The sequence below is a fragment of the Carettochelys insculpta genome, chromosome 6 (assembly GCF_033958435.1).
Source record: "Carettochelys insculpta isolate YL-2023 chromosome 6, ASM3395843v1, whole genome shotgun sequence".
Classification (NCBI taxonomy): domain Eukaryota; kingdom Metazoa; phylum Chordata; order Testudines; family Carettochelyidae; genus Carettochelys; species Carettochelys insculpta.
In genome coordinates, this window is record NC_134142.1 from 64,980,729 (window position 1) to 65,006,622 (window position 25,894).

Sequence of the window (25,894 nt, forward strand, 5' to 3'; positions counted from 1 at the left end):
AGCCTCAGGGGAGCAGGCAAGAGGAACAGGTGATGGGGAGTAGGACAAGTGCTGGCTGGAGAGGAGCAGGGAGTGGTCATGCAGCCAGTGGTTGGAGAGAAGCAGTGCTCCAGAGAGTGGCTGAAGAGGCACGGGGCGGCCATGCAGCCAGCAACTGGAGAGAAGCAGTGATTTCCCCTTCAAATCGCGGCTTCTCTCCAGTTGCTGGCTGCATGCTTGTCCCCTGCTCCTCCCGAGTCTTCCAGCTCACGCTTAGGCTGCTTGCCACCTCCTGGTGAGTGGTGGCTGAGTGCAGCTGGGGAGGGGGATGGGGCAGCCGAAGAGACGGGATTCCCAGAAGTCCCCTTCAGAATCTCCACCTACTTCCTCATCCTCTAACTAAGCCACCCTTTCCTAAAGCACCAGCATTCAAGGTTATATAGAAAACTATTTCTAACATTTTTCATTACAAATATACCGCATGCCAACTACGTTATGGGTTAAATAGGCTTTTGTGGGCTAACCTGGGAACCTGACTTCCATTTATAACATTATCTCTATAGGAAAATGCATTCTGCATTCCAAACAACAGACTTACAAACTTTTCAGACAAAACCAGTTTGTAAGCGAGAACTTTGTGTATAGAATTGAGGCCAGTGCCAGGCCCAGCACCGAGGACCTCATTGGCACTTGTAAATGCTCCATGAGTCTCATTGAATTGCAGGACTGGAAGAGACCTCAAGAGGTAATTGAGTTTAGTCCCCTGCATTCATGTCAGGATTCAGGTATTACAATTCTGGACAGGTGTTTATGTAATGTCTTTAGAAAAAATCTCCAGTGATGGAGATCCCACCATCCTCTTAGGTGATTTAGTTTTGTGCTTAACTGCTCTGATGGTTAAGAATTTTTCCCTAATGTCCAATCTGAATTCCCCTTGCAGCAATTTAAGCTCATTGCTTTCTGTCCTATTCTGAGAGGTTAAGGATTACACTTTTTTTCCATCCTTGTAGTTATTTTGTATAGTAAAAAAAGGTTTGTCCCTTCTCAGTCATATCTCTTCTCTGACTAAACAAACCCATTTTTCGTCTTTCCTCATAAATTATTTTCTAGACTTTTTATCCTTTTTGTTGCCCTTCTCTAGACTTTCTCCAGTTTGTCCATCTTTTCTGAAAGGGAACTGGACACAATACCCTGAGGCCTAATCATGACAGAGTAAAGCAGAAGAATTACTTCTTGTGGCTTGCTTACAGCAGTCCTGTTAATGCTTCCAAGAATGCTTGCTTTTATTATTATGATCCCTGGTATACTCTGGTAGTGCAGAGGCACTTTACAGCAATCAGCAGCAGCACCACTCAGAGCACTTCGTTGAGCAATCTTTTCCCACAAGTCAGCAGGACTAGACCAGAAAAGGGTCATATATTTTGGAAGCAAATACATTTACTTCTGGTTTCAGCCAGTTGACTTGTCCCCATCCTCATTGCTGGCATCAAGTAAGTGCCCCTTTTGGCTTGTGTATCCAGGGCAGTGATCCACGTATGACCTTTTACATTTCTGTCCACTCTGTTGACAAGTTGACTGTTTTTATGATGTTTAGGGCTCAATGACCTCAAGTAGCTGGATCCAAACTCAATCTGATATTGTTTTTGTTCTTTCTACCCCTTTATCCCATCCCCAGGAGAGTAACTATCCTTGTGTAAGTTCAGTCTCTGCTAAATTTGGGAGCTGTGGAGTAGGTTCCTCTGCAGCAAGCCCACCAGGACACTTCTTTCCACAAAGTGACTCACCTGAACCACAGGAGATTCCTATGGTAGCTTGTGTCAAATCAGCACTGGCAATTCACCACGCTCTGTTCCCTGATGTTTACCAAGTGTGTGGTTGTGATGACTCTATGCCTCAGGAAAAAGAGAATTCATATTTCACATCTGGATTGTTGGCTACTGACATGCAAGTCCACAGAAGAGCGCTCTCTTACATGCGCATCAGGCTGCACTTATTCCGTTGTGTGTGCCTTACCCTAAACAGAAAATCAGCATTGATCACCATTTAAAGAAAAATAGAGTTCCTTGGAGCTCTCATAGATTCTAGTAGTCTGAAACCATTTTCAGGTATGTTGCCTTTGTCTGAATCAGTCTCAACTCTATACTGCAGCTTTGGTGTTACTGAGGCTCCTGGGTCACATGACTGTATGCATAAATGGCCTGTTTTGCCAAATTGCATCTTTGACTTCAGGTGCATTTGGTGGAAATCAATCATTGGAACCATCATTCCTTGGAGAAACTGGTCTGACTTCCTCTTCCGATCTGGGCGTCTTATGGTGATATAGGTTCAGAGCACTCTGTGCCAGGGCATTCCTTTTGCTTGGCTCCCACTGACCAGATTTATTGTTGTCACCTACAATGCACTACATGGCTGCATCTGCTCAAAGAAGAAGAAAAATACCTGTATTGTAACTGTTCCTTGAGATGTGATGCAGGCTTGTATTCCACAACCCTTCCTCTGTCCCTTCTATATCAGTCTGTGCTCTTGATGTTTTGTGTAAAGGAACAGAGTGATACTGGGCTGGTGCCCCCTCATATCTGGGGGTGGAGCGCCAGCTGTTAGGCCTAAGAGTACAACCATATGGGCACTGCAAATCCAGATGCACCTCCAACCAGAGCCTGCACCTGGCACCCCACTCTGTTCTGTGCCCCAACTTGCTGCCCTAGGTTACAGCCCAAACTCTCTGCAGCCCCTCATTCACCCCCCTCTCCCTGATCACAACCCAAATCCTCTGCAGCCTGTCTTTTATCACAGTTCCCTCCCAGACCCTACACCCAGTTCCCTGTCCCGGTCATAACCAAACCACTGCCCCGGGTCACAATCCACTCCCAGACCCGGCACCCCCTCTTTCATACAAACTCTCCCAGATCCCACACCTTCTCCTGCACCCTAATCTCCTACCTGGAGCTCCCTCCTGCACCCAACCTCTATCCCAAACCTCACACCACTTAACGTCCATAGAGAGCAGTCGGTGATCACTTTCCAAATTCTTGGAGTGGCCCCCACCTCAAAAAGTACTGGCCACCCCGGTATAAATAGTGAAGTGAGAGGCTTTGATTCAAGGCCCACATACCAGAAATGAGAGATCTGTCATATATGACAAAGCTAAGAGATTGTTCTGGTCTAGAAACATATAGAAAAGACTGCCTACAACACTTCAATTGGAAGTTTATGCAGTTTACAGGTTAGGAATGGTAAATGTTTCTTATCTAATGGCAAAGGGAGAAACCACAAAGTTATCACATGAAACAAGTTGCCTATTTACTCTTTTATTGTATTTTGCCATTCCTATTCAAGGTCATGCTAAATAATACAAAAAGTAGAGAAATTATTGGGTACAGGAACATAACAGCAACTCTTCAAAAGAGCAATATTTTACACACACTCAGGAAAGAATTTACTAAGACGTCACAACTCCTTTTTCTGGTCAGCAGTATTTTGCTACAGTTTTTCTCCGCTTGCTCTTCAGTTTTAGTTTCCAAAAGGAAAAGTTTGGTTCCCTTTCGTCCAGTTTAACTTTGTCAGCATTTACAAACTGTTATCTTAACAACTAGTGGAGGTATCATCTAAGAAATTGGTATGTTAACTGTCTAAATTATGACATTGAAGTCAGAATTCAGATCTATGGGTGAAAACAATCTTTCGTATAATAAGGTACAGCTTTTGCCAGGAATATCCGTAGCAGTGTTTAACACAGACCTTTGGCTACTTCATTTGAACTTTCCCTGATCAGTTTCTGCTGAGACTACTTCAGAGTTTCAGAAGTTTCTAGGAGTTTAACACTACTACTATTTTGTGTGGTGTGTTTCTTTTTAAATAAACTAAACACTTGCCTAATGTGACAAGGAATTGGACTGGGAGCTGTAATATACAAATAGATCTTTCAGCTGCTTGGGCTTGTGCCTCTAAGGGGCAACATCACTTGTGGCTATTTTTGAAAGGCTCCAAAATAAGACTTTAAAATCATAAAATTAAGTATGAAAATGGTATAGTGAGAGAATTAAAACTTCCTAAATCCATTATTTTCTGAGCCCTGTGCAACATGTAAATGAACTCCTTGCTTTTGCCTGGAGTTGAGCTGTGGTGATTAGTCTGAGATAATCAGCACATGCATACTACCACCACATGTTGTGTATGTGTTGGCATGAGTGTCTCTATCTGTTCATACAATTTACAAATGTATCTGTATTTTTATATGGGATTCAAACTTCAGAGTTGGCATGGCAATAACAATTAATGGAAGAGACTCGTACCTCTTAAAGTATGTCTACACTGTGATTAAAAGCCTGAGGCTGACCCATCCAGCTGGCTGTTTAATTGCAGTGTAGATGTTCAGGCTAGGACTGGAGCCTGGGCACTAGGTCTCTGATGTGGAAGGGTCTTACCTGCCCAAGCCTAAACATCTATACTTCAGTTAAACAGCCCTTTAGCCCTGCAGGCGAGCTACAAGTATCTGTGTAGACATAAAGTTAAGCTACATCTACACCTGGAGTTAGGAGTGGTTCATAGTTCACATAGACATATTAATGCTCATTGAACTAGCATGCTAAAAATAGTAGTGTAGCCAGGACACCACAGGCTGTGCTGAGCAGGAGCATGGGAAAGCCACACGAATGGGTTTGTATTCAGGGTGACTAGTCCATGCTGCTGCTCACCACTGCCTCTGGTGCCCCGGCTATACTATTATTTGTAGTGTGCTAGCTTGATGAGGGCGACCACGAGTTCCTGCTCGAGCAGGAATTGCACACCAAGCTCCAAGTGTTAGATGCAGCCTGATCTATCATTCTAGTCCAGGCAGTGCTAACTAGCTGACGTTCAGAAGTCTCTCTTAATCTAACTGGATATAAACTTTTATTTTAAAAAATAAGTCAGTAGATGCATAGTAGTCAGGATTGTTTTACTTTGCTGTTTTAAAGCTTTGGATATTATAAAACTTGCATACGTGAGCTTCAGTCTTCTGCTTTCTTCTACTTACTGACGTTCATTTTCAGGCAGTGATGTAACTCCTGGTCAGTGCATGTCATGCATCCCTTCTATGCCTGTTCCACAGAGAGTGCCAATCTGTTAAACTGGCTTTTAGCTCTGGAGGTCCCCAGTTTAGTCCTCCAGTGTTGATCAAGATGGCAGCTGTCACGCATAGCACAGGTTAGAAACTGGTCATAATGTTGTGTTCAGAAGTAAGGAGAAACGAATGTTCCTGCTGATGCCGGACTGAATTAGAGCATACCTGATTTAACATTGCCATGAAGCCTGCACTTTAAGAGCATTGATATAATCCAAAATCTTACTAGTACGCAGAGATTTCAGCAGCCCATCAACTCTTTGCATTTCTCTAGTGGAATTCAAGGTGGAGTCCCCTTATTATGCAAGTTGAGACCATTTGGGCCCAGCATACCTTGTTGTGTGTGCCTGATACTTCCTGTGCCTGTGACTTTTCTGTTTTACTCAATCATGCTTTGTTGGTACACCAGCGTCCCTGGCACAACTTAATCTGTACAGCCTGGTGAATGGGATGTCTTCTGTTATGGTTTTCACACACTGTGTAACTTGGCAGCCCCAGTTATTGCTAATACAGTGTCATATGTACAGACACCCATGTCTCCATTCTGACCATTGGTACAATCCTTACTTTGTTCCAGTGATTATGGGAGCTATTCTTTGCTCTTTGTAACTTGTCAGCTTCTCAGCATTCCAGTCACACGGTTTAGTATCCTCAACCAAGCTGGGACATGTAGGCTCAGAATTCAGTAGGTGTTCCACACTTCTAAGGGGACAGAAAAGGAGAAATAACTCCTGAATTTGAGGATTTGGACTGTGCACGAGGAATGCTTTTTAAAACAAAGTATTTTAGAAGTCACTTTATATGTTTCACTTGCTGTGTTTAATTTTAGAAATCTCTTTATATGCTATCAGCCAGACTAAACGTTCTAAATTGGTGCTCCTTTCTGCAGCTTTCTTCCCCAAAGCACTCCTTAACATCAATCTCCTTTCAGTTCAGTTCCAGATACCATCATCAGTTTTTACTGTAATGTGCTTTCCCATATATCTCACTGATTCAAACATCAGGGACAGTCAGGTGCAGTTATAACAAACCTGCCAGTCTCCTTCTCCCCTGCCTCTTTCATCTTTTCTTTGATATTGGAGCTACTGCGGTACTAGTGAAGGCTTACCAATCCAGCGCACACAATAAAATATCCTATCCAAACACCGTGATTCTAAAATCAGTATTGTATAAATGGAACATTCATTGTGCTTAAACTGGGATGAATCACAGACTTCAGCTGTGCTCCGGTGCGTTATGTATGATGGTGAGTAACTCTGGGAAATCAGTAATATAGCCATAGTGGATACCATTATAAAAACCAGAGTTCTTATACATAAAGGCCACCACAGTTTGTTCGTTCATTCATTCACATTTATGCTGCTGTGCCCGGTTGCTGTTACCCAAGGATCTCACTTAGATGGCTCTTTATAGAACTGACCATTGTGCCATTATGGAAGCCTAGTATATACAGCAAACAAGGGAGAAAATCTGGCTGAAACTGAAAAAAAAAGTAGGTAGGCGTGAAAACCTAAAGTAGGGATACTTTTTTTTGGGGTGGGGGGGGGGTCAGTCATGCATAGGAAAATCCAATACTTTGGAAAAGAATTTTTTTCCAGCAGCATTTCTGCATAACAAGTAAAACAGAGTTTTTAACTAAACAGAATAATTGCTCCATCTTTAATATGAGGTCATTTAAAAAAATTGAGATTGGCTGTTATGCAGTATTTTACGATTTTTCCCTAAATGAAACAATTTAATATAAAAAGTGACTTTCAGATTTAAGTTCTTCCTCTGAGCTTCCCATGTTTGTTCTTCATTCAAGTAAAAATTCCTACAATCAACTTTTGGATGCTTGCCAAAATGTTCCATATCAAATTTTTAATCGTGTAGCACAATGCTCTCTAGACTACGCTATTAAAAATTTTTTTAATAAAGGTACATCCTACTTGTCTGAAGTGTCACTGTATACTTAGTGAATAACTGAAAAATATGTTAGGTATTAATGTTTGCAAGTATTATGCATTAAAAGTGCATAGCACTATAATATTTTCTGGGTGCTTCTAATACAGTGATTTAAGGTGATGTCATGATTCTGCCACATGATTATCAGAGCAGAGGGTTAGGGTGGTGGAAAGATCAGGTAAGAATTCTTGCATTGTTTAAACATGGGCTATAGCTGCTACCTGTGATGTAACTCCTTATGCATTAGTTTTACTTGACTCTGTTTAATTTTCTTGGTTGACCTTTTTGGGTGAACAACTCAATCTTGAATTCTTTACTTATAAATGAATATATTAACCTGTCTTTAACTTCACATGTTCTATTCCTTTCCTTCTCTTGCTCCCATTCTTGTGCTTTGTGTCTCAGTTACTGGCTTTGGCTTGGTTCTTTGAATGTTCTTTGCAGTTTGATTTGAGTATCTGGCTTTGGTCACCTCTACTGAACTTAGACTTCCTCTGCATTTACTACTGTGGTTCTTGGAAAGCGGAAGTGGGTATATAATTTGCTAACATAGCTGTAATACTATGTTTTTCCTTTCCCCCCCTCACCACCCTTGAAAGACTGGAAAGAAGGCAGTTAAGGCAGTCCTGTGGGTTTCAGCAGATGGACTCAGAGTTGTAGATGAGAAAACTAAGGTGAGACTTTGATTTTACATTGTATCAAAATGCCTTTAAACAGCAGCAGCCCTGTTTGTTTTTGGAGAAGTATGGGTCTCTGAAAGAGAGGCTTACATGCACATGACTGGTTTAATTATTTGTTACTTGGCAAAACTGAGTTTTTCAGCGAACCATCCAAAATGCATATATTTTTTTACTGTCTTTCTGCAGTGCACCCTGTGCTCATCTGACAAAATGTAAGCCCGAAACCCTGCTTGGAAAGTGTTTTTATAGTCCGTTCTAGTCATATGGTACATGCAGGGTTCCCCAACCTGTATGTACTAGTAGAAATTCATGAAAGATTAAGGCATAAAGAAATTTATATTGATGAGTCCAGTTTACAGTGCATCTGAAATTCTGGATCATTGTATTGTAATAGCAAGCTTCCAAAAACTTAGCAAAGGAATCAAATAAAATTTTCAGAAAGGAAAATCATGTCACTGAGATTTACAAATATCCTAATTCTGAAAAGTAGTATATGGGAAACCAAAACCCGTATGTTGTCTCAGTTTGAGGTCTAAAATGACTCTTTAGTCTTAAATGGAAAATTTATATTACAGTTACTCGTTACTTAGAGTATGTCTTCACTACAGGGAAGAGAAACTCTTCTGTGGTAAATCTTCCGGAGTTTGATTTAGTGCACCTAGTAGAGCTGCACTTTAACTTACAAGGCGCCAGAATCGGTACTGGTACTCCTGCCCTCTCCTAGGAGCAAGGGAAGTCGACAGGAGCACACACTGCTGTTGACCTCCTTTACTGGAGGCTGCGCAGAAGCCCAAATTAAGGTCTGTCGTCTCTAGCTATGTAGTTAACTGTGCAACTTAATTTGACCTTCTGCTGTAATGTAGATGTGCCCTTAGGGTCTTGTATGCCATCTTTTACGGTGGAGCTTTTATTTCAGAATGGTACCCTCTGAAGCCAGACATGATCTTTTTTACATCATTAAATAAATACATTTTATTAAATAAATCTAGCCATATTTTTAGATAAAAGTGGTCAGAAAGATATTGGAGGACAGTCAAAAGTTGAACCACAAGGTGAGTTCTTAGTATTTCAAAAGATGAGAGAAACATCAGCCCAACTTGTTCCTTTTAGTCTGTGAGATCAAGGACACAGACAATAAACAACTTGCTGAATTCGAAGGTGAATGCTGCAAGTCAAGGCTGAGACATAGGGGGGACATGCTATATAAGCTTTGTGCCTAGCCAAGACTTACTGCCTCTTTTCATGACAGTGCCAGTGCTGTTACACAGCTTTACTCTATTGGCACAAGGAAATAAGTAGATAAAGTAAAACAAACATGCACACGCTTAGTGGCATTACCAGCACTTCCATGGCTTGCTGGGCTCTTAAAAGACATTTAGGCAGTGCTAGCTGGAGCACCCTCGCCATATTTTGTACCCATTATTTTTGTGGTCGTACCAGATCCTAGAGGGCTCCACAAAAATCTAATAGCCCTGGCCTCCAGAAGAGTTCCAGCCTGCCTCCATGATTCACCTTCCTTGTCCCCTTCTTCCTGTCTCTGCTGTCTCCTGAGCCCTGTCCCCCACCCTTCATGGGACTCCTCCAAACCCATAATCCCCCATCTAACCGCTGGCCTGGGACAAGCTGTTCTTTACTTCAAAGACTTGCCTGTTTGCCACTGTCTGTGGGGAACTAAGCTAAGGGCAGCTCCCCAGCAGTTGTCACCCCTTTCCCTCAAGTGGCTGCTCCCGATCCCCACCATAGGCCCCTGCCCTCCCTATCCTAATCCTATTATTAGCCAGCAGTTGGGTGGGTGGAAAATATGAGACTCAGCCTCCTCTGTCTTTCTCAGGCGGTTTGAGCAGAGTGCACACAGCCTACCCTTTGACCCATCTCCATTGCCTGAGGACTGCTGGCAACAGCTTGTTTTAAACAGGCTTTTTAAAGAGCCCACCCACCTTCTCCAGCTAGCTCTGTAAACAGAACCCCCCCAGCGGCTTAAAGCTCTCTCTTTAAAATTCAGGTTCCTGCTTTGCAGCATACAAGACAATTAGCTCGGTTTTTAAAAAAAGTTGGGGCACTCTCCAGAGAGGTGAAAAAAGGGACAGTCCCAGCTAAAACAGGATGGATGGACACCCTAGCTAAATATTGGCACCGAGAGTCAGGACTGGTGGCTATAAATAAACCTTCACAGGACCAAAGGAAGTTTTGGCCACACCCATGATAAGTAGGCATCTGGCTAACTGACCACAGATGTTGCTAGACAAGAGAGGTTCACAGGCTACTAAAACGAACCAGGAAAAAAAATAGTTAAATTAAAACTGTTGTACAAATTTCTAGGTTGTACACAAATGTTAGGAGACTTAGATGGACATTTTCTACTTGGGAGTGATACATGCTATTGTTTTAAAACGTGAATGAATTTCTGCCTGGTGACTGAACACCACCAGATCTGAGCACATAAGCTAAAGGAACAGTTTTATAAAATTGCAATATAGACATTTGGAATCAGACTGGAGAACACGTTCCAAAGTCTATACTGTAATTTTTTGCCCCACAACCCAAACCCATGAGCCCAAATCAGCTGACATTGACTAGCCTATGACTGTTTTGTTCGATGTACCCCTTAGGAACATTCTTTGTGTGATAAACCAGTTATTAGATTCATCTGCGCTTGAACCAGGGTTCTTCCTTTGTTCAAACCCATCTTGTAGGTAACATGGAAAATTACTTGTTTTTTTTTTCATGTTAGCACCTCTTTAAACTATTTCCCCCCCTCCCTTTTAGGATCTTATAGTTGATCAGACAATAGAGAAGGTTTCTTTCTGTGCTCCGGACCGAAATTTTGACAGGGCATTCTCTTATATCTGTCGAGATGGCACTACTCGGCGCTGGATATGCCACTGCTTCATGGCTGTAAAGGACACAGTAAGTTGAGTGTGATATGGTTGTCAGGTAGCTTCTGCTAGGACTAGAAGTATGAAGAACTGCACCCAGCAGACTTCTGAAGTCCTGTATGTAGTAAAACCTAAATGTATCAACAAGATATGCTCTCAAAGATATTTTTAATCATAAACCAAAATACTGTATAACAGCTAAAATGGTTGCAACTCTAATTCTTTGTTTGAATTGTTTGCTCCCTCATTTATGGTAGCCTAGTCATCTTATGGAGAGAGATGGCACCCAAGCACGGTGTGTAAATGGAATGCAGTCACAGACCTACACATTTTAAAATACAGACAGAAGATATTTGTATATGAAAATTTATACAGCTGAAAACTGAAATAGAAAGGACAGTCTCTGAGGTAAAATCTCTATAGAGGGTAATTGTAGACCTCGTGATAGTGTTTTGAGGCCTCTTTTGTATAAACGCATTCAGAAGGCAAAGTACTTCTGCTCCTTAGAATTGATATTAAACTGCATAAATAGTGATAGCCTTTAGCTTTTCAATAATAAAAGGAGCCTGAGAAGCAAGTTACCTCTGCTACTTTTTAATGGGCAGTGGCTTTTTTGAATTCCAGACATCAGTAGTAATATTGGAGTTATCTTTTAGAAAGCACGAACGCTTTTTATACAATAATGAGTTGCTCAAAAAAATCATTGTGTGCACTGACACCCAGGCCAGCCAAGGTCAAACTAGACTGAGTCATGTAGATTCTTAGCATTTCACTGCCGTTGTGATGAACTTCCCTTCCTTGCCTCTAAATGGGATTAGATGCAGGGAAAGCTCCCTTTGTGTGACAGTAGTCTTGTTATATGTTTATTAACCTGGGGTTGTTATAGAACTATTGTAAAGCTTAACCTTGAGATGATTATGGGCAGCCACTTTTCATAAAATCTGCCTCTAAGTACTAGTTTAGGCCTGCAAAAACTGTCATTAGCAGCACAAGTTCTCCAGATTTGGGAGCCTGAACCTTCTGAAAAAATTTCTACATCTGCAACAGTGGCAACCTTTTGCACCCAGGTGCTTTACGCTTAAAAAGTGGCTTTGCAAAGTTACTCTGCGTACAGTTGTACCCAAAGGCAAATTATTCCACTAGTATCTTAGTACGAGTTGATTTCAACAGCATATGTGGAATCTCTTGCTCAGGGTTTTTCCAACCCTGTTGTGTAGTAACAGAAGTGAGTCCTTATACACAAAGGCTGTGGCCATACTACCCCTTTCAGAGGGGGCATGGTAATGAAGCACTTCAGCACATGCCAATGAGGTGCTGCTATGAATATGCAGCACCTCCTTAGCATAATGGCGTCTGCATGCACTTCGAAAGTGCTGGTTTTGAAATGCACACCATCTGTGTAGCTGGGGGCCTTTCATAACGACCCCCCCCGATTTCGAAAGCCCCTTCTTCCCAAAACCACGTGGCACTGCATATTCATAGCAGCACTTCATTACCAGGCCCTCTCTGAAAGGAGGGGCAGTGTGGCCACAGCCAAAGGGTTAATTTAAATCCATGCAGTATGACCAGGCCTTGCAGTTGTATGAAGCTACTTAATTAGATTCTTCTTGGGGAAGGCAGCTTATTACTTTGTGGTACATGCAACGTATGTATGTATGTTTGTGCCAGTTCCTACATGATGCAATGTCGTCTTGTACAGGGAGAGCGGTTGAGTCATGCTGTGGGCTGTGCATTCGCAGCATGCCTGGAGCGAAAGCAGAAAAGAGAGAAGGAGTGCGGAGTGACTGCCACCTTTGATGCCAGCAGAACTACATTCACAAGAGAGGGATCATTCAGGGTCACTACAGCTACAGAACAAGCAGAAAGAGAGGAAATAATGAGACAGATGCAGGACGCTAAAGGTAAAGGACTGCGAGTAGAGTGATTTTTGCTTACCATGGAAAGTCTGTACAACCATGAGTCATAGTCTGGGCAGAGGATAAAGGATTAACTTCCTCATGAAATCTTACAATTCTGGGCAAAACAAGGCTAATCACATGGTGCAGCATGCTTGTCATTTGCTGAACGTTTAATATCAGCATGAAGATACAAAACATGGTTCCAGCTGCCTTCACTTCCCCACATGCATCCTAGAAAATCATGAGGCACTGAACCATGTGTGAATGCAACTAGAAAAAACCTTGTGGGTAAGCACTGAACCGTTGGTGCCCATGAGGCTGGCACTTGAGAGAAGTGAAGTTGAATGGTTTTCTTCCTGCTGCTTCTCAGTTCGGGACCACATTTTGGGTGGGTGCGGGGGGTTCCTCCTCTTCCCTTGGGGGCCAGGTAAGTGCAGGCTTTTTGTTTTGCTTCTCACTTGTGTGTGACCCCCAACAGATTTTTCTGTGGCTCAATGGTCCTAACCCAAAAAAGGCTCCCCACTCCAGCAGGAAAGGATGCTTCCCAGATGGGAATTGCTGTAGTGGTTTGGTGGTGTGTATCAGATATGTGGGCATAAATATGTAAGTGACCTAACCTGGGCTTAAACATCTCCATATCTAGAACTAAGTCTGGTCCACTGCATCACTAAGAGGTAGAATTCAAGTGATATAACTGAAAAATTAAGCATCTGTGCTCTTAGTTTTAGCACATTTTGGTGTAAATGTAATGCTGTGCTTTGTCTGGAAAAGAAAATACAACTGAAGAATCTGCCTCTTCATTTTGTTCTGAGAGAGACTAGGAATTTTGGCTTTCTGATACATGTACATTTTTAGTGACTTAATTGAATAGAAATAACACTAACAGTTGGGTCCACATGCTGTTCACCTTGCAATATTGCACTAATTTACAAAGTAAGGGGTTATATTTTTAATCAAGTTTTGCATTTTAGAGGGGAGAGGATGGAGGGAGTTGAGCCACAAGTAAAACTAGTTTGCTACCAGTTGAGGAACACCTGACATATTGCCCTCCAGCAGCTAAAAAAGAGTACAGGTTTTACTCAGCTTCTGCTCACATAAAGTACGTGCTTACTTAGTTTCACCCATGGCAACTGTTTGCACGCAGCTGTATCTAACACTAACAGCAGTGTGATACTGATTTTTCTGTTACACACTTTGATTGGAAAAAAGCAGTTTTAACTATAATTACAGCAGTTTTATCCTCTGAAAACATACCAGTCATGCTGACCCAGGAAACACATTTTTCCTAAATATGTCTCTTTCTTTTCACAGCTGAAACAGAAGTGAAATCAACAGCAGCTGCAAGTGCCACACCCAGCAATCCTGCCCCATCTCCTGGCTCCCCAGCCTCTCCCACTGCTGACATCACTGCCTCTCTAGATAAGGAGATGAACAATCCCCATGCTATCCCACGAAGGCATGCCCCTATAGAGCAGCTTGCAAGGCAAGGCTCTTTCCGAGGTTTCCCTGCCCTTAGCCAAAAGATGTCCCCCTTTAAACGTCAGTTGTCCTTGCGAATAAATGAGCTGCCTTCGACAGTGCAAAGAAAGACAGACTTCCCGATGAAGAACTCAGGTAAAAGCAAGTGTGTGTTTATCATGACATTGTCCTTTGCAAGTGCAGAAGTCAGAAACTTTCTTTCCTGCAATACTGCTTACCTCCTGGTTTTAACTGTGCCTCTGATTTTCAGAGTATTGTTGAATGCACCAGTTTCTTTGTGACATTTCACTTCAAATGTCCTGCTACTGTGAAAAGTGTTGTAGCTCAGGTGATCTATGACAGGGAACGGGTTAGGGATTCACATGTAAATCATAGCATAAGACAAACTGACTTGTACTTCGTGTTTGAAACTTCCAAAAAAAGCTGAGATTGCTTCAGAAGGGTATTAGTATGTGGTATGCTTCCCTCTGTCATTAAACCAAAGACAAATGTGATGATGGGGGGTGGGATCTGTACTAAAAGTGGCTGGTGAGATGTAAAAGATTAATGATCACCAGTGGTCAAGACTTTAAAGATCCTTTTTCTGACGTGTTATCCTAGATGTCCCTGTTACATTCTGCCTCCCTAAATTCTTCTTTTCAGAGTAATTAAATAAACTGCTTTTGCCTCCACAACTAAAGCAACTTTATTTAATATTGAATGGTGCAAAGTGGCTGTATTTCAATAGTGTGTGATGTCAGGTCTGTAAAATTTTTGCAGCTTTCACATGAAGTTGTTCCAATACAAATATAAGCAGTAATGATCGTGCAGCATATTCTCTCTCTCTCTCGCACGCACACCTGAATCTTGTTGAGTAAGCTATCCAGGTCTGTACAATTTTGAAGCTTTCATGTGAACTCATCCCAATATAAATATAAACAGTAATGATCATGCAGCATATTTTCTCTCTCACTCAGATGTGAGAATCTTGCTAAGTAGGCTATCCTGCTGCCTGGCTTATGTTCCGATAACCCCATTTTAAAGATTTGAAACCTTAAAATTAAAAAAAAAACCTGAATAATGGCAAAAATAACAGGTAGGATTTACATGTCTCCATTTGATCTTAACCTTTTCATCTTTAAGCTCTATTAAAGCTGAGTAGTTTCATAGCTGTTCAACATCTGGTTAAAAACAGCTAAATACATTAATGTTAAGAATCTCTTCTATAACTGTCCTATCTTTGCAGCTGTCATTCCCCTTCTGTATCAGGTTAAATGGATTCTGTAGGAGAGGTCTTGCCTAAGCATGTCCTATTTAAGTGATGAATATTCTATTAGCTTTTGCCCAGCTTTCCTGAAATTTTCCTGTCACTTGTAATGTCTCTGATCCTGGTGTTTTGCTTACGTTGATTTCATGTGCTGCTGAACAATATGGGGCTAATCTGCAGAGGCACTTCTGGAAAGCAGTGCAAGTGACAGTATCTGGCAAATCTGACTTTTCAGTATCATTTACTAAAATACCTCTCACCTTTTTCTACACACGTACTGAGACAAGAGAAAGTGGTCTAGTTATGGAATAGACACACAAGTTTAACTATCATAGTTTTATTAAAAACAAATATACACAAATTTAAGGTGAAATAGTAGTAAGGATGTGGTACAATCCATGAAGTTCCCATTGTATATCAAGTGGGCCCTTAACAAATAACTATTAAATTGTACCAGATGAGCAGCAATGCCTAGGCAATTTGTGAGGGTGTCAGCTTTACTTTGTACATCCTGACTTTTAAATGTCAGAGACATAAGACTATACAAGAGAGGATTTGAATTGTCAGTGGTTCCTTACAGCTCCATTTTCTAGAGCGCCTGTCTCACAAAATACCTTTTAGAGGGCAAATTATGTAATCATTCCCTGAATGGCAACTACACTTGCTGCTAATGGAAATCATATTAGCCCCACTGAGCTGCTGGCATGCAGTTTGAGACAGTGCATTTGAATAACAACATCCATTTTACATCTTGAATCGTATGCCTTGTGAGCCATTGGTATGTTGCACAAGACAATATGCAGCTCTCATATGTCTGCAACAAAGATGTGAAAGAACTTATTTTCTGAATTCCCTGAGAATAAAACCAGGCACACTTCCATATTAAAAATGGATGGCCTGTTTGTTCCACCAACCAAGAAATGGGCAGTGAGAAACTCACTTCAAAACTGGAAGCCAAATACTCCACTTTCTCTCAAGGATAAAGATTGCAAAATATGCTGGATATGGCTTTGTGTTTTCTGAGAAGTCTTCACCATGGATTGAGAGGTTGGTAACCTATCTATGTGTATGGCTCTCCAAATCAACAGAAGGAATAGCTTGTGAGATAAGGAAACTTGGGGACATCAAAGTGCTTTAATATTTACATAAACTTTTCTTTATCCCTTACCTTCCATGGGTAATGACCTGTGTTTAATTTTCAGTCCCGGAGATGGAAGGAGAAGTGGACAGCATTAGCTCCCTGTGCTCCCAAATTACTAATGCTTTCAGCACACCATCAGAGGATCCCTTCACCTCTGCCCCTATGACAAAACCAGTCACAGTAGTTGCACCACAATCTCCAGCCTTTCAAGGTTTGTGACTTTTAAAATTGCATGGATGTTCTGAATGATGCTTTTATGTAGGTAATGTTGCTTTTCAGTAGCATGTCACTGCAATGTCTGATTTCCTCATGCACAACCATTATACCATCTGTAGTGTGAAGACTTGTGCTGCTTTGTTCATCTCATGCATGCATAGCTGTTTGTTTCCTCTGCTTTGTTTTTAATCTTCCAAAAAAGATTCACATGCTGTCCTCAGCATTGTACTATGTTAAGAGATTAGCTGAGAGGCAATGGCTACTTTACTGTTCTGGTTATTGAATTGCAGTGGAGTTTTCAAGGTGATGCCAATGTGTGCAAGTCAGACAGAGAGGCCCTCAGACAAAGCAGGTATATAATACCAGATCATTAATTTGTTCTAAAACCTGAATATATTTTAACATGAGGTGTGAGGAGGTGGGAATTACTTAATTGTTACTCGCCTCACAATTTTAGTATATAAGAAATCGTGCAAAAGGAATTGAGTATTAGGATGGGAGAACTTCATTTTTGAAATCATGGAGGAAACAAAATCAGCTGCATTTAAACCTAAAATTAGTTATCCGTGTTCTACTGTGACTTTCATTGCACCATAATAATTTCCATTCTGATTCACTGTATACCTGCTTTTATTTCAGCTAGTTTCTAACAGCTTTATCCTAAAACTAGCTGCTTATTTAAAGATAGGGTTTTAGAAAATCCACAATCTGTGCAGCGAATAGTTGATTGGGTACAACTAAATAACTGACTTTAAGAAATCTGAATCTCCTGCAAATTAGTCACTATTCCACGCTGAGCTAATTTACACAAGCTTTTAGCATAGTGACAGAGAGAGCGAGCTGTGTTAGTCTGTATACTGTCAAAATAAAAAAGCAGTGAAGTAGCATTTTAAAGTTAGGTGTCGTAGGATAAAGGTTAAACTCATAGCCTATGCTCTGAAGAAGTAGGTCTGTCCCACGAAAGCTCATCACCTAATAAATTATATTGTTAGTCTTTAAAATGCTACTAGACTGCTTTTTTGTTTTGATAGAAGCTTTTAGCATGTGCGTTTGTAAAAGTTGTATTTGTTGGCAGGAATGACAAGGCCCTTCCATCCAGTCACCTGCACGCCTTGCATGAATTAACTGCACTGATGTTGTCTACTCCCATTTTAGTTAATGGCACTGTCTCTGCCTTCTGTGTGCTTGCTGTTAAACCACCCCAAGCTGCTGTAGCACCCACTGCTATGCCAGTTCGTGAAACCAATCCTTGGGCTCAGGTCCCTGCTGCTCCTGCTGGTAATATTGGAGCTGCAGCTGCGTTCTCTGGTAAGACTGAGTAGAAGCCCTCTGAGTTGTTTTGAGAACTTAAGGTCACACATAATTGGACACTAGGCACAGCTACAGATCTATCTTGTTGAAGGGGGTAGAAGAAGCTAGACATAGAAGATTGCTCTTACCTATTAGAGGGAAGCTGTGAATGGTGTTATGGTGAAGGGGTTATAGGCTATATTGGCTATGTCTACACTAGCCCCAAACTTCGAAATGGCCACGCAAATGGCCATTTCAAAGTTTACTAATGAAGTGCTGAAATGCATATTCAGCACTTCATTAGCATGCGGGCTGCTGCGGCACTTTGAAATTGACGCGCCTCGCCGCTGCGTGGCTCGTCCCGATGGGGCTCCTTTTCGAAAGGACACCGCCTACTTTGAAGTCCCCTTATTCCCATGAGCTGATGGGAATAAGGGGACTTAGAAGTAGGCAGGGTCCTTTCGAAAAGGAACCCTGTCGGGACGAGCCGCATGGCGGCGAGGCGCGTCAGTTTCGAAGTGCCGCGGCCGCCCACGTGCTAATGAAGCGCTGAATATGCATTTCAGCACTTCATTAGTAAACTTCGAAATGGCCATTTGCATGGCCATTTCAAAGTTTGGGGCTAGTGTAGACATGGCCATTGTGAGTTTCTTAGCTCCTGATTTTCTTAAGCTGACCAAAAAGGCAGGTCATAGAAGTTTAGAGTTAAAAAAGTTCAGTGTTGCTTCTGTACCTAAAATACCTTTTTTATTGGCACTAACAAGGAGAGTTTTAGTCTGGTACTGTGCAGCGTTTAGCTTCCAAAGGGTCAGGTATTGACCCACTAAAGCTGTCGCTGAGCAGTTGATCTGGTTCTTAAGGTAGCCATGGCCTAGTGTACATGGAATAAGGTGTTGGTTGGTTTTTTTGGGTGTAAATGTAAATAACTGCTTCATACATGCACACTTTTGTTTCAGTAGCTTTTTGAACAGTGTATGTTTTAAGCTAAACAACAAAAAAGCCATCTTTATAGCAGAATAAATGTGTCTGTGTGGTATAGGAGGGTTGTTTTACCTGTAGAACTGAAACATTTCCTTGTAGATGGTCTAAACTCTGGTTCCAATAGCTTCCTAGGCAGCCAAGGGTTTAACTTTACCATTCAAATGTTTTCAGCTGTTTAGTATCACATCCAAGGGTTGATTAACCAGCACAGGTCCTGTACATCACAAGAACTTGTGTAGTGGCCCGGTAGACTCTATCGGTGGATACAGTTTCTACACTTATTTCTGCCAATATCGGAGAGCTGTCTGCCTGATTTCAGGGATTTAGATAGTTTCTCTCCTCCTTCAGCCAAACACTCAGCAGTTCCCCTTTCCATCATGATAGGAAAATTGGTAGGGGGAGAGGAAGAAAAGGGCCAGGGAACCTTGAGAATAGAAGAAAGGAAGACAATAGGAGGAGGGAGAATTGATGTAGAATCTAAAGAGAAACTGAGTTAAAAGCTGAACGTCCAGGGAAAATTAACTGAAATCTTGAGACATTAACATGGCGGAAACATAAGAGGAGATGTTGACCGACCTGAATCATATGGAAAGAGAGTAAGGAAAGAGTGGAGATTAAGGATGAACACAAAGATGCCATAGTAAGTACAGTTTAACTATTTTATTGAATGTTGCAAATTGTTAAATACACCTCCCAAAGGTTTGTGTATATACCTAGTAGAAAGTGTGTATATTGTCTAATATTGGAAAAGTAAATGTGCAGTCCCACATTTATGTAATGGAAAACAAGTACCTTAGGAGGAGCCCTCTTTTAGTTCATGAATTCTTTGGCCCATCAGATCCAACTTCCTGTAAAAATCCTAAAATCCATCAGGGCAGGGAGAGTCAACATGTCTCTACCTCTTCCTCTCTCTGTCCCCCATCCCAGAGAATCTTCCACTAACTAATGGAACTTGTAACAAGTTCAGGCTTAGCCACTGGGAACTGCATTGTGTTAAGTCACAGATTCCAGCCTGGCCTCAATTATAATGCTAAAGTTTGTTGCCATCTGAAAACCTTGGCCTTTGTGCATTTGGAGGGGTGGTCCTACTGGCCTGGATCTCCAGTAGGCAGGGTATCAGCATCTTCGTGGACTGTAAGTAGAAAAATCAAGGATTGAATTGGCTATGTCACAAAATCTACCATCTCTGTGGTTCCTCCTTGTTCGGTGCTAATAAGCAGTGAAGAGGACTCAAATTATTGCCCGTTATTTTACACGTTCTGTTAAAGAGTAGACTCCATGGCTTCCAGTCTAGCACTGCTCAGTCCCTTGAAGTATTTTTGGAAAATGAGGAACACAAAAGAATAGGAAGCAGTGGAAAGAGATTTTGACCCTTATAATTAAGTAGGAAAAAAACCCAAATACTGTTGCTACTCCTCCCTCTCCCACTGACCCCAGCTTGAATTCAGAGAGTCCACTAGGCCTAACTAGCATGTTCAAAAGCTGTTCTGCTCTGAATATGTAAGTTGTAAATTGTCCTTTCCTGTACCAAAGCAGGATCAAGTAGTGAGGGAAGGTAGTGCTACACTTTCCTGCTTATCTTTTCTCCTGCTGTGGAAAGGGCCCTGTCAGTGTCCTCTCCTGGATAGGGGTGATGGCAAATTTGTTCGGTTTAAATGTCTTCTGGAGCAAGGGAATTCGCCTCCCTCCTGTAAGCCTGTCAGTTTGCCCTGGGCTTATTTTCCAGTTCCTGAAGAGGTCACTTTCCACATGAAACAGAGCAGGATACTTGGCTAGCTGAGTACAAAAATGTGCTTGCAGCAATTGCAACATCCTCCCAAGCTGTGGGGTTAAGAGCCTGGAGCTGCTTTTGAGTACACATCTTTGGAACCCTTTGCTAGTATTGGTAAGAGGAGACCACCTCTGGCAAACTGATGTTTTAATAACTTCTCCCTGTTTTCCTTTCCAGGTACTGAATGGAGCACCACCTCAGGTGCAGCCTCACCAAGTCTCTTTCAGATGACTCACAGGCGCACTCCCTCAGAAGCAGATCGTTGGTTGGAAGAGGTATCAAAAACTGTCCGAGCCCAGCAGCAACCACCAGCAGCCCCGCAGCCCTTAGTACAGCCTCCCCTAGCAGCTTCCCAGCCAGCACCATCTTTTCCAGTGAACACCTTTGCTGCACCTCAGCCAGTGCCAGTTGGCGTGGTACCACCAATGCAGCCAGCATTTATCCCTGCTCAGCCCTATGCTGTAGCAAATGGAATGACCTTTTCTGCTCCTAGCGTGCCTGTGGTTGGAATCACGCCTTCTCAGATGGTAGCCAATGTGTTCGGAACTGCAAGTCATCCTCCAGCATCCCATCCCCATCCATCACCGAGCCTTGTCAAACAGCAGACATTCCTCCAGTACGAATCCAGCAGTGCTACTGCGAGCCCCTTCTTCAAACCTCCAGCTCAGCACAATGGCTCTGCAGCTTTCAATGGAGTCGACAGTGGCAAATGGGCCACTGAGGATAAGCCGTTACAGCCTCCTGCATGTGCCCACCAGATAGATCCATTTGAAGCACAGTGGGCAGCTCTCGAAAGCAAGTCGAAGCAGCGCTCCAACCCATCTCCAACTAACCCCTTCTCAAGCGATTTACAGAAGACGTTTGAGATTGAACTTTAAACTGTCCTGAGTGTGGTAGGACGGAGGGAGAGGATGTCTGTTTTCAATCAGTACATTTTGATAAACCCAAAAGATCCCTACAAGTGAAGAGGGAGCAGGCATGGGGAGAAACAAACTTACGATGAACCTGTTACAAAGGAATCATGGAAACACCCCTTTCTGCACTCTGGCCCTCCATCCTCACTTAGTTAAATGGCAGAGGAAATCTAACAGATCATAAGGCGGTGGTTGGGCCCTGAAGTGAAGCCCATTTGCTGGAACACCCAGAGGTGTGTGTCAGTGAAAATCACAAGATATACCTTTGTCTTTAGCATCTTTCTACTTTCCTGTGAATGTTCTCCTGGAGGAAAGAGGAAGCACATTTTCTAAGGTGGGAAAAAGGGGTTGTTGGATGTACTAAGAGAGGGTGGAGCTGTCAACTGCCCATCAACAGCTGGTTTTTGGAAAAAAGTTGAGCTTCCATTTTGAGTAAAAGAGCGATTATTATTATTATTATATATATATAAGAATAAAGCCAAAATCTTTATTTTTATGCATTTAGAATATTTTAAATAGTTCTGGCTATTAAAAGCTGTATGAGTTGTAAGTAATCTTGCCAAAGGTAAAAAAGGGTCTGGATGTAAGAAATTGTATATAAGATTGATTTATCACCGATTCTTATTGTAATTAATACAGGGGTTGGGAGGGAGGGAAGTGGGTCCCTAGCTTGTTCTTGTATCAGTTCATTGTAAGTAGCATATTGCAACAACAATCATGACCAATAAGTCACTATATAGTAGTTTTAAATAAAATTTAAAGAACAGTATTGCCATGGTTTGAAAACCATGGGGAAAATCTATTCTTTTTAATTGAATCAAATTAAATATTATATGTATATTTTCTTTTGTGTACTGCTGCAGTTTCCTTGTCTATCAGTTTTAACACTACTGTGATTTACTGTAACCATATCTTAAACTGGGAGTTCCCCAAAATCCATATTGTCTGTCTGTTCAATGGATTTGTTTAACTTTTGTTTGTGAAACCTTGTGATTAGGGCTGCAGCTGTTTCAAGTTCTGCCTCTCGTGACTTGTGAAAACCATCTTGTTTAACTTTACTTTTAAACTTTGGCCTTACAAGCAAATGTAAGTTATATATTTGTACTGATGATTTATAATCTGCTTTAACAGAAATAAATGTTTGGTGGTAGAAACTTGTATTTTGCAAAGTCTTCCCTGTGTTCATACTGTTGCCCTTGCATGCTTTCTGTGCACTGAATTCATACACTTACTTGCCTTGATCATTGTAGCAGCCACTTCAATGCCTCTGGTTAAAAAACCTGATTCTTTCAATAGCTCAATTCTTTTTCCACTAACTCTTGAAACTAGTTACCTGGAGCTTTTGAAATGTGCTGGGCACCCATGGTACTCTAACTCCAAGTTTTGGAAATCAGTAATTTTTCACTATTGTGTGATATCCTTGATTTGCTTCACATATTAGGGTGAAGGTTGTGGACTTGAGTAGTGATTGATTCTTGCTGTGTGTCATGGAATGGGAAAAGTAGGGGTTTTTTCTCTCTGAACTTTAGTAAAGGCTGTGACAGTGCCTGGAGAAAGCAATTAATCTCCATTATCATCACACACTTTTTCTGAGGTTCTTTGTATGTGAACTGTAGCCTCTATACTGAGTGAGTGGTGACACAATTAGGCAACTAGTATGAATATGCTTAGTTTCTGGGGGAAATCCTAGTAAAAAAATAAGCTCCTTTGGACTTTTACAAAAGGGATCTGAGAGCTGCTACTCCTGCTGAATCTAGTACATAAGAGTTTAGTCTCAATTGCTGAAGTGAGATAAAGGGAACTTATTCTTCTCCTGAAAAAAAGTGGTACTGTACTACAAGCTGATGTGTGTGTGTCCATGGAGCAAGATCCACTCCACCTCTACGCCATGTTTCTCAGCCTCAGCAATTGCTACCTTAAAAAAACAATCAAATTACTTTACAGTTGCATGGCTAAGCAGTGCAGAGTTCAAGACTGGAGATGTAAGATTAATTCTGCCCCTCATGTTGTCAAATACTAAACAAATGCTTTATCACACATGCAAGGTTTCATTCCTCTTGTAGCTATCCACAGTGTGGGAGACTAGAATTCAGATGTGTCTGTTACACCTACCATTTGATATCAGCCCAAGATGACTCTGATCGTCATGTGGTCAACTAACATTGTTCCCTGAACAGTGAACATTGTTCTACTTTATCTAACGAGCCCCAAAAAGTGGTGAGCAACCAGCTAGTTAGGATACTTAATCTCACATTTCTCAAAACAGGAGTAGGGGAAAGGACATCACTCAGCTTGTAAGATAGTTGCATGTCTTTTTTAAGACAGCATGAAATAAGATTTTTTATTTAGGAAAAATCAAATATCTGGACAGCTGCTTTCAAATATCCAGGTTGCTACTGACCATCTTTCATCAAGCCAGGGAAGAGAGAGAGTAAGTAACTGATGCCACTTCATCAGGGCTAGACAGTGACATCAGCTGATTTAACTAAAAACAAACAGGCCTTTACCTTAAGTGGAACTTATCACAAATCCTGTGCTGCAGGAGTTACACCATTATGCAGCACTCATGTAAATGGTCAACTAACATGAAACAAACTGTGGTTAATGCTATACATCGATCAATTGTTACTCTGGTGTATTCTCAGCTCAGCCTGTGGCCAGTGTGGTGATGATTACAAGGCTATGGCTACACTTTGTGTTGTCTACACTATACCCACAGCATTTTGAATGGCAGGTGCATTATGTCAAGCTGTAAACCTCCTGGTGGGAGGGATAGTGCCTTAAGATGGGGGAAAGTACTTCTTTTGAAATAAGGCTGCTCCTGTAGACAAAGCCTGAGTAAGTGGTGGTCACTTTTCCTTATATGCTTGCTGCACTGCAAGTCAGAAGGGGCAGGGCTAGTCAGTATTGTATCCTCCTGCTAGTGCTTTGGAGAGTGCTAGGAATTGAATTTCACCAATTTACATTTCTCTGCATGTGTTCTTACAGCCTGCAAAGTGCATAACAAACACAAGTGATCCCATTTCACTGAGGCAGTCAGTAGTTGGGATTTGACTACTTCCAAAGAGCAAAGCAAGGAAGAGAATTCAGAGGTCAATACTGTCTCATGCAAGGAGCAGACAGTTCTGTTTAAATGTGGCTAATTTGACTTAGTCAACCATAGCAGAGAAGACAACCTGATGGGTACTCTGCAAAAATGAAGGTTCTATAGCACTGGTGAGTCCCTGGCTAGAAATAAGTAAGTCCTGGCTACAAGTCTCAGCATGGAGCTGGGTTGAATGAAATAGAAAAGCAGGGTCATCCTGGGCTTTTTGGGTACAGGGGTGGTTAAAATCCAGTGACTTGTTCACCTGAAATGCCTGGGAGCAGTTAAGCAAATGTTTCATCTAAAGCCTGTCAGAGGCTGAAATGATCTCTGCATAGGAGTTCTGTTTGTAAAGTGTAATGGAATGAAGAATAGCCTGAGATAAACACCGAGGCTGTCCTTGGATTGAAACACCCTATTTGCCTGAAGTTGGACAGAAGGTATTGTATGTAAAGTGGCTACCGGCTTTCAGAGGGAAATATTTCACTGAACTCCTCATGCAGCCTCACTGTTCAAGGCACTGGCAGTTTTCTTTCTCCACAGGGCACCCAGTTACTGGTTTTTAGAAGTCCCCCTCTTTCACACTGCCAGATCTTTCAGAGAAGCCCAAGAGAATTCTTTGCTCCCTCCTGGGTGTTCTGTAGCAAAGCATGTGTGGAAACAAGGGGATGGGGTATGCTTGGGATGGTGCCGCTGCTGCCTTTCAACAATGACTGAGTAGCATTCACACATTGGCAAAACAGCCCACCTGAGAGTCTTGAGCAGAGCAAAGCTCCTAGCACATGTTTTGTGAGTAAAAGGACAAAGTCGCTGTCCAGTAATCTTCCTAGGCCACCTTCTCTTGGATCTGGGCTGGAACTGATTATTCTCATCCCTATGGGCTAGGGCTGTTCTGCGATTGGTACTGAGAACAGCTGGCACAGCAGAAGCTGGAGTAATACTCATTAGTGCAGAGCTGGGCCTGTAAGATTAGATCACAGTTGGCAAGGTGTGGCTGGTCAACACATTCTCTGGTCAGGTCCACAGCTGCAGCAAAACAAAGGCTATAGATTACAGAGGGGAGAGAGGAAGAGAGCACGACTGCTGTTTAAGATTTCACATTAATTTCTGGAAAACATTTCTAACTGCATAAGTAGCCAAAGCTCACTTGTCCTGCTAGGAGCTAGAATCAGGATTTTGTTTTATTCTTCCCTAGGTGCTCATGGTATACAAATATGGAAGGACATGTTCCTGCCTACCCCATGCAGCCTGCATGAACAAGTATTTGCTATCTATCTCCAGAAATGGTCAGTT

At 41.9% G+C, this 25,894-nt stretch overlaps 2 protein-coding genes across 8 annotated transcripts in view; one reads left to right on the forward strand and one right to left on the reverse strand.

Moving 5' to 3' along the window:
* Positions 1 to 22,670, forward strand: part of NUMB (NUMB endocytic adaptor protein) — a 173,500-nt gene extending 150,830 nt beyond the window's left edge. For 3 of the 5 annotated variants that reach the window (XM_074997110.1, XM_074997109.1, XM_074997111.1), the window contains 7 exons: positions 7,624 to 7,698; positions 10,471 to 10,611; positions 12,280 to 12,481; positions 13,790 to 14,092; positions 16,406 to 16,555; positions 17,716 to 17,868; positions 20,780 to 22,670. In XM_074997110.1, coding sequence (XP_074853211.1) covers positions 7,624 to 7,698; positions 10,471 to 10,611; positions 12,280 to 12,481; positions 13,790 to 14,092; positions 16,406 to 16,555; positions 17,716 to 17,868; positions 20,780 to 21,480 — 1,725 coding nt within the window. In that variant the 3' untranslated portion in view covers positions 21,481 to 22,670. The remainder of the gene's footprint in view (positions 1 to 7,623; positions 7,699 to 10,470; positions 10,612 to 12,279; positions 12,482 to 13,789; positions 14,093 to 16,405; positions 16,556 to 17,715; positions 17,869 to 20,779) is intronic. The other 2 variants (XM_074997112.1, XM_074997113.1) reach the window with 1 other exon arrangement.
* The window catches only part of PAPLN (papilin, proteoglycan like sulfated glycoprotein), an 88,978-nt gene continuing 63,446 nt past the window's right edge, over positions 363 to 25,894 (reverse strand). For 2 of the 3 annotated variants that reach the window (XM_074997105.1, XM_074997106.1), the window contains one exon: positions 22,809 to 25,627. In XM_074997105.1, coding sequence (XP_074853206.1) covers positions 25,476 to 25,627 — 152 coding nt within the window. In that variant the 3' untranslated portion in view covers positions 22,809 to 25,475. Of the gene's footprint in view, positions 5,783 to 22,808; positions 25,628 to 25,894 lie in introns of those variants that run through there. The other variant, XR_012645958.1, reaches the window with a different exon arrangement.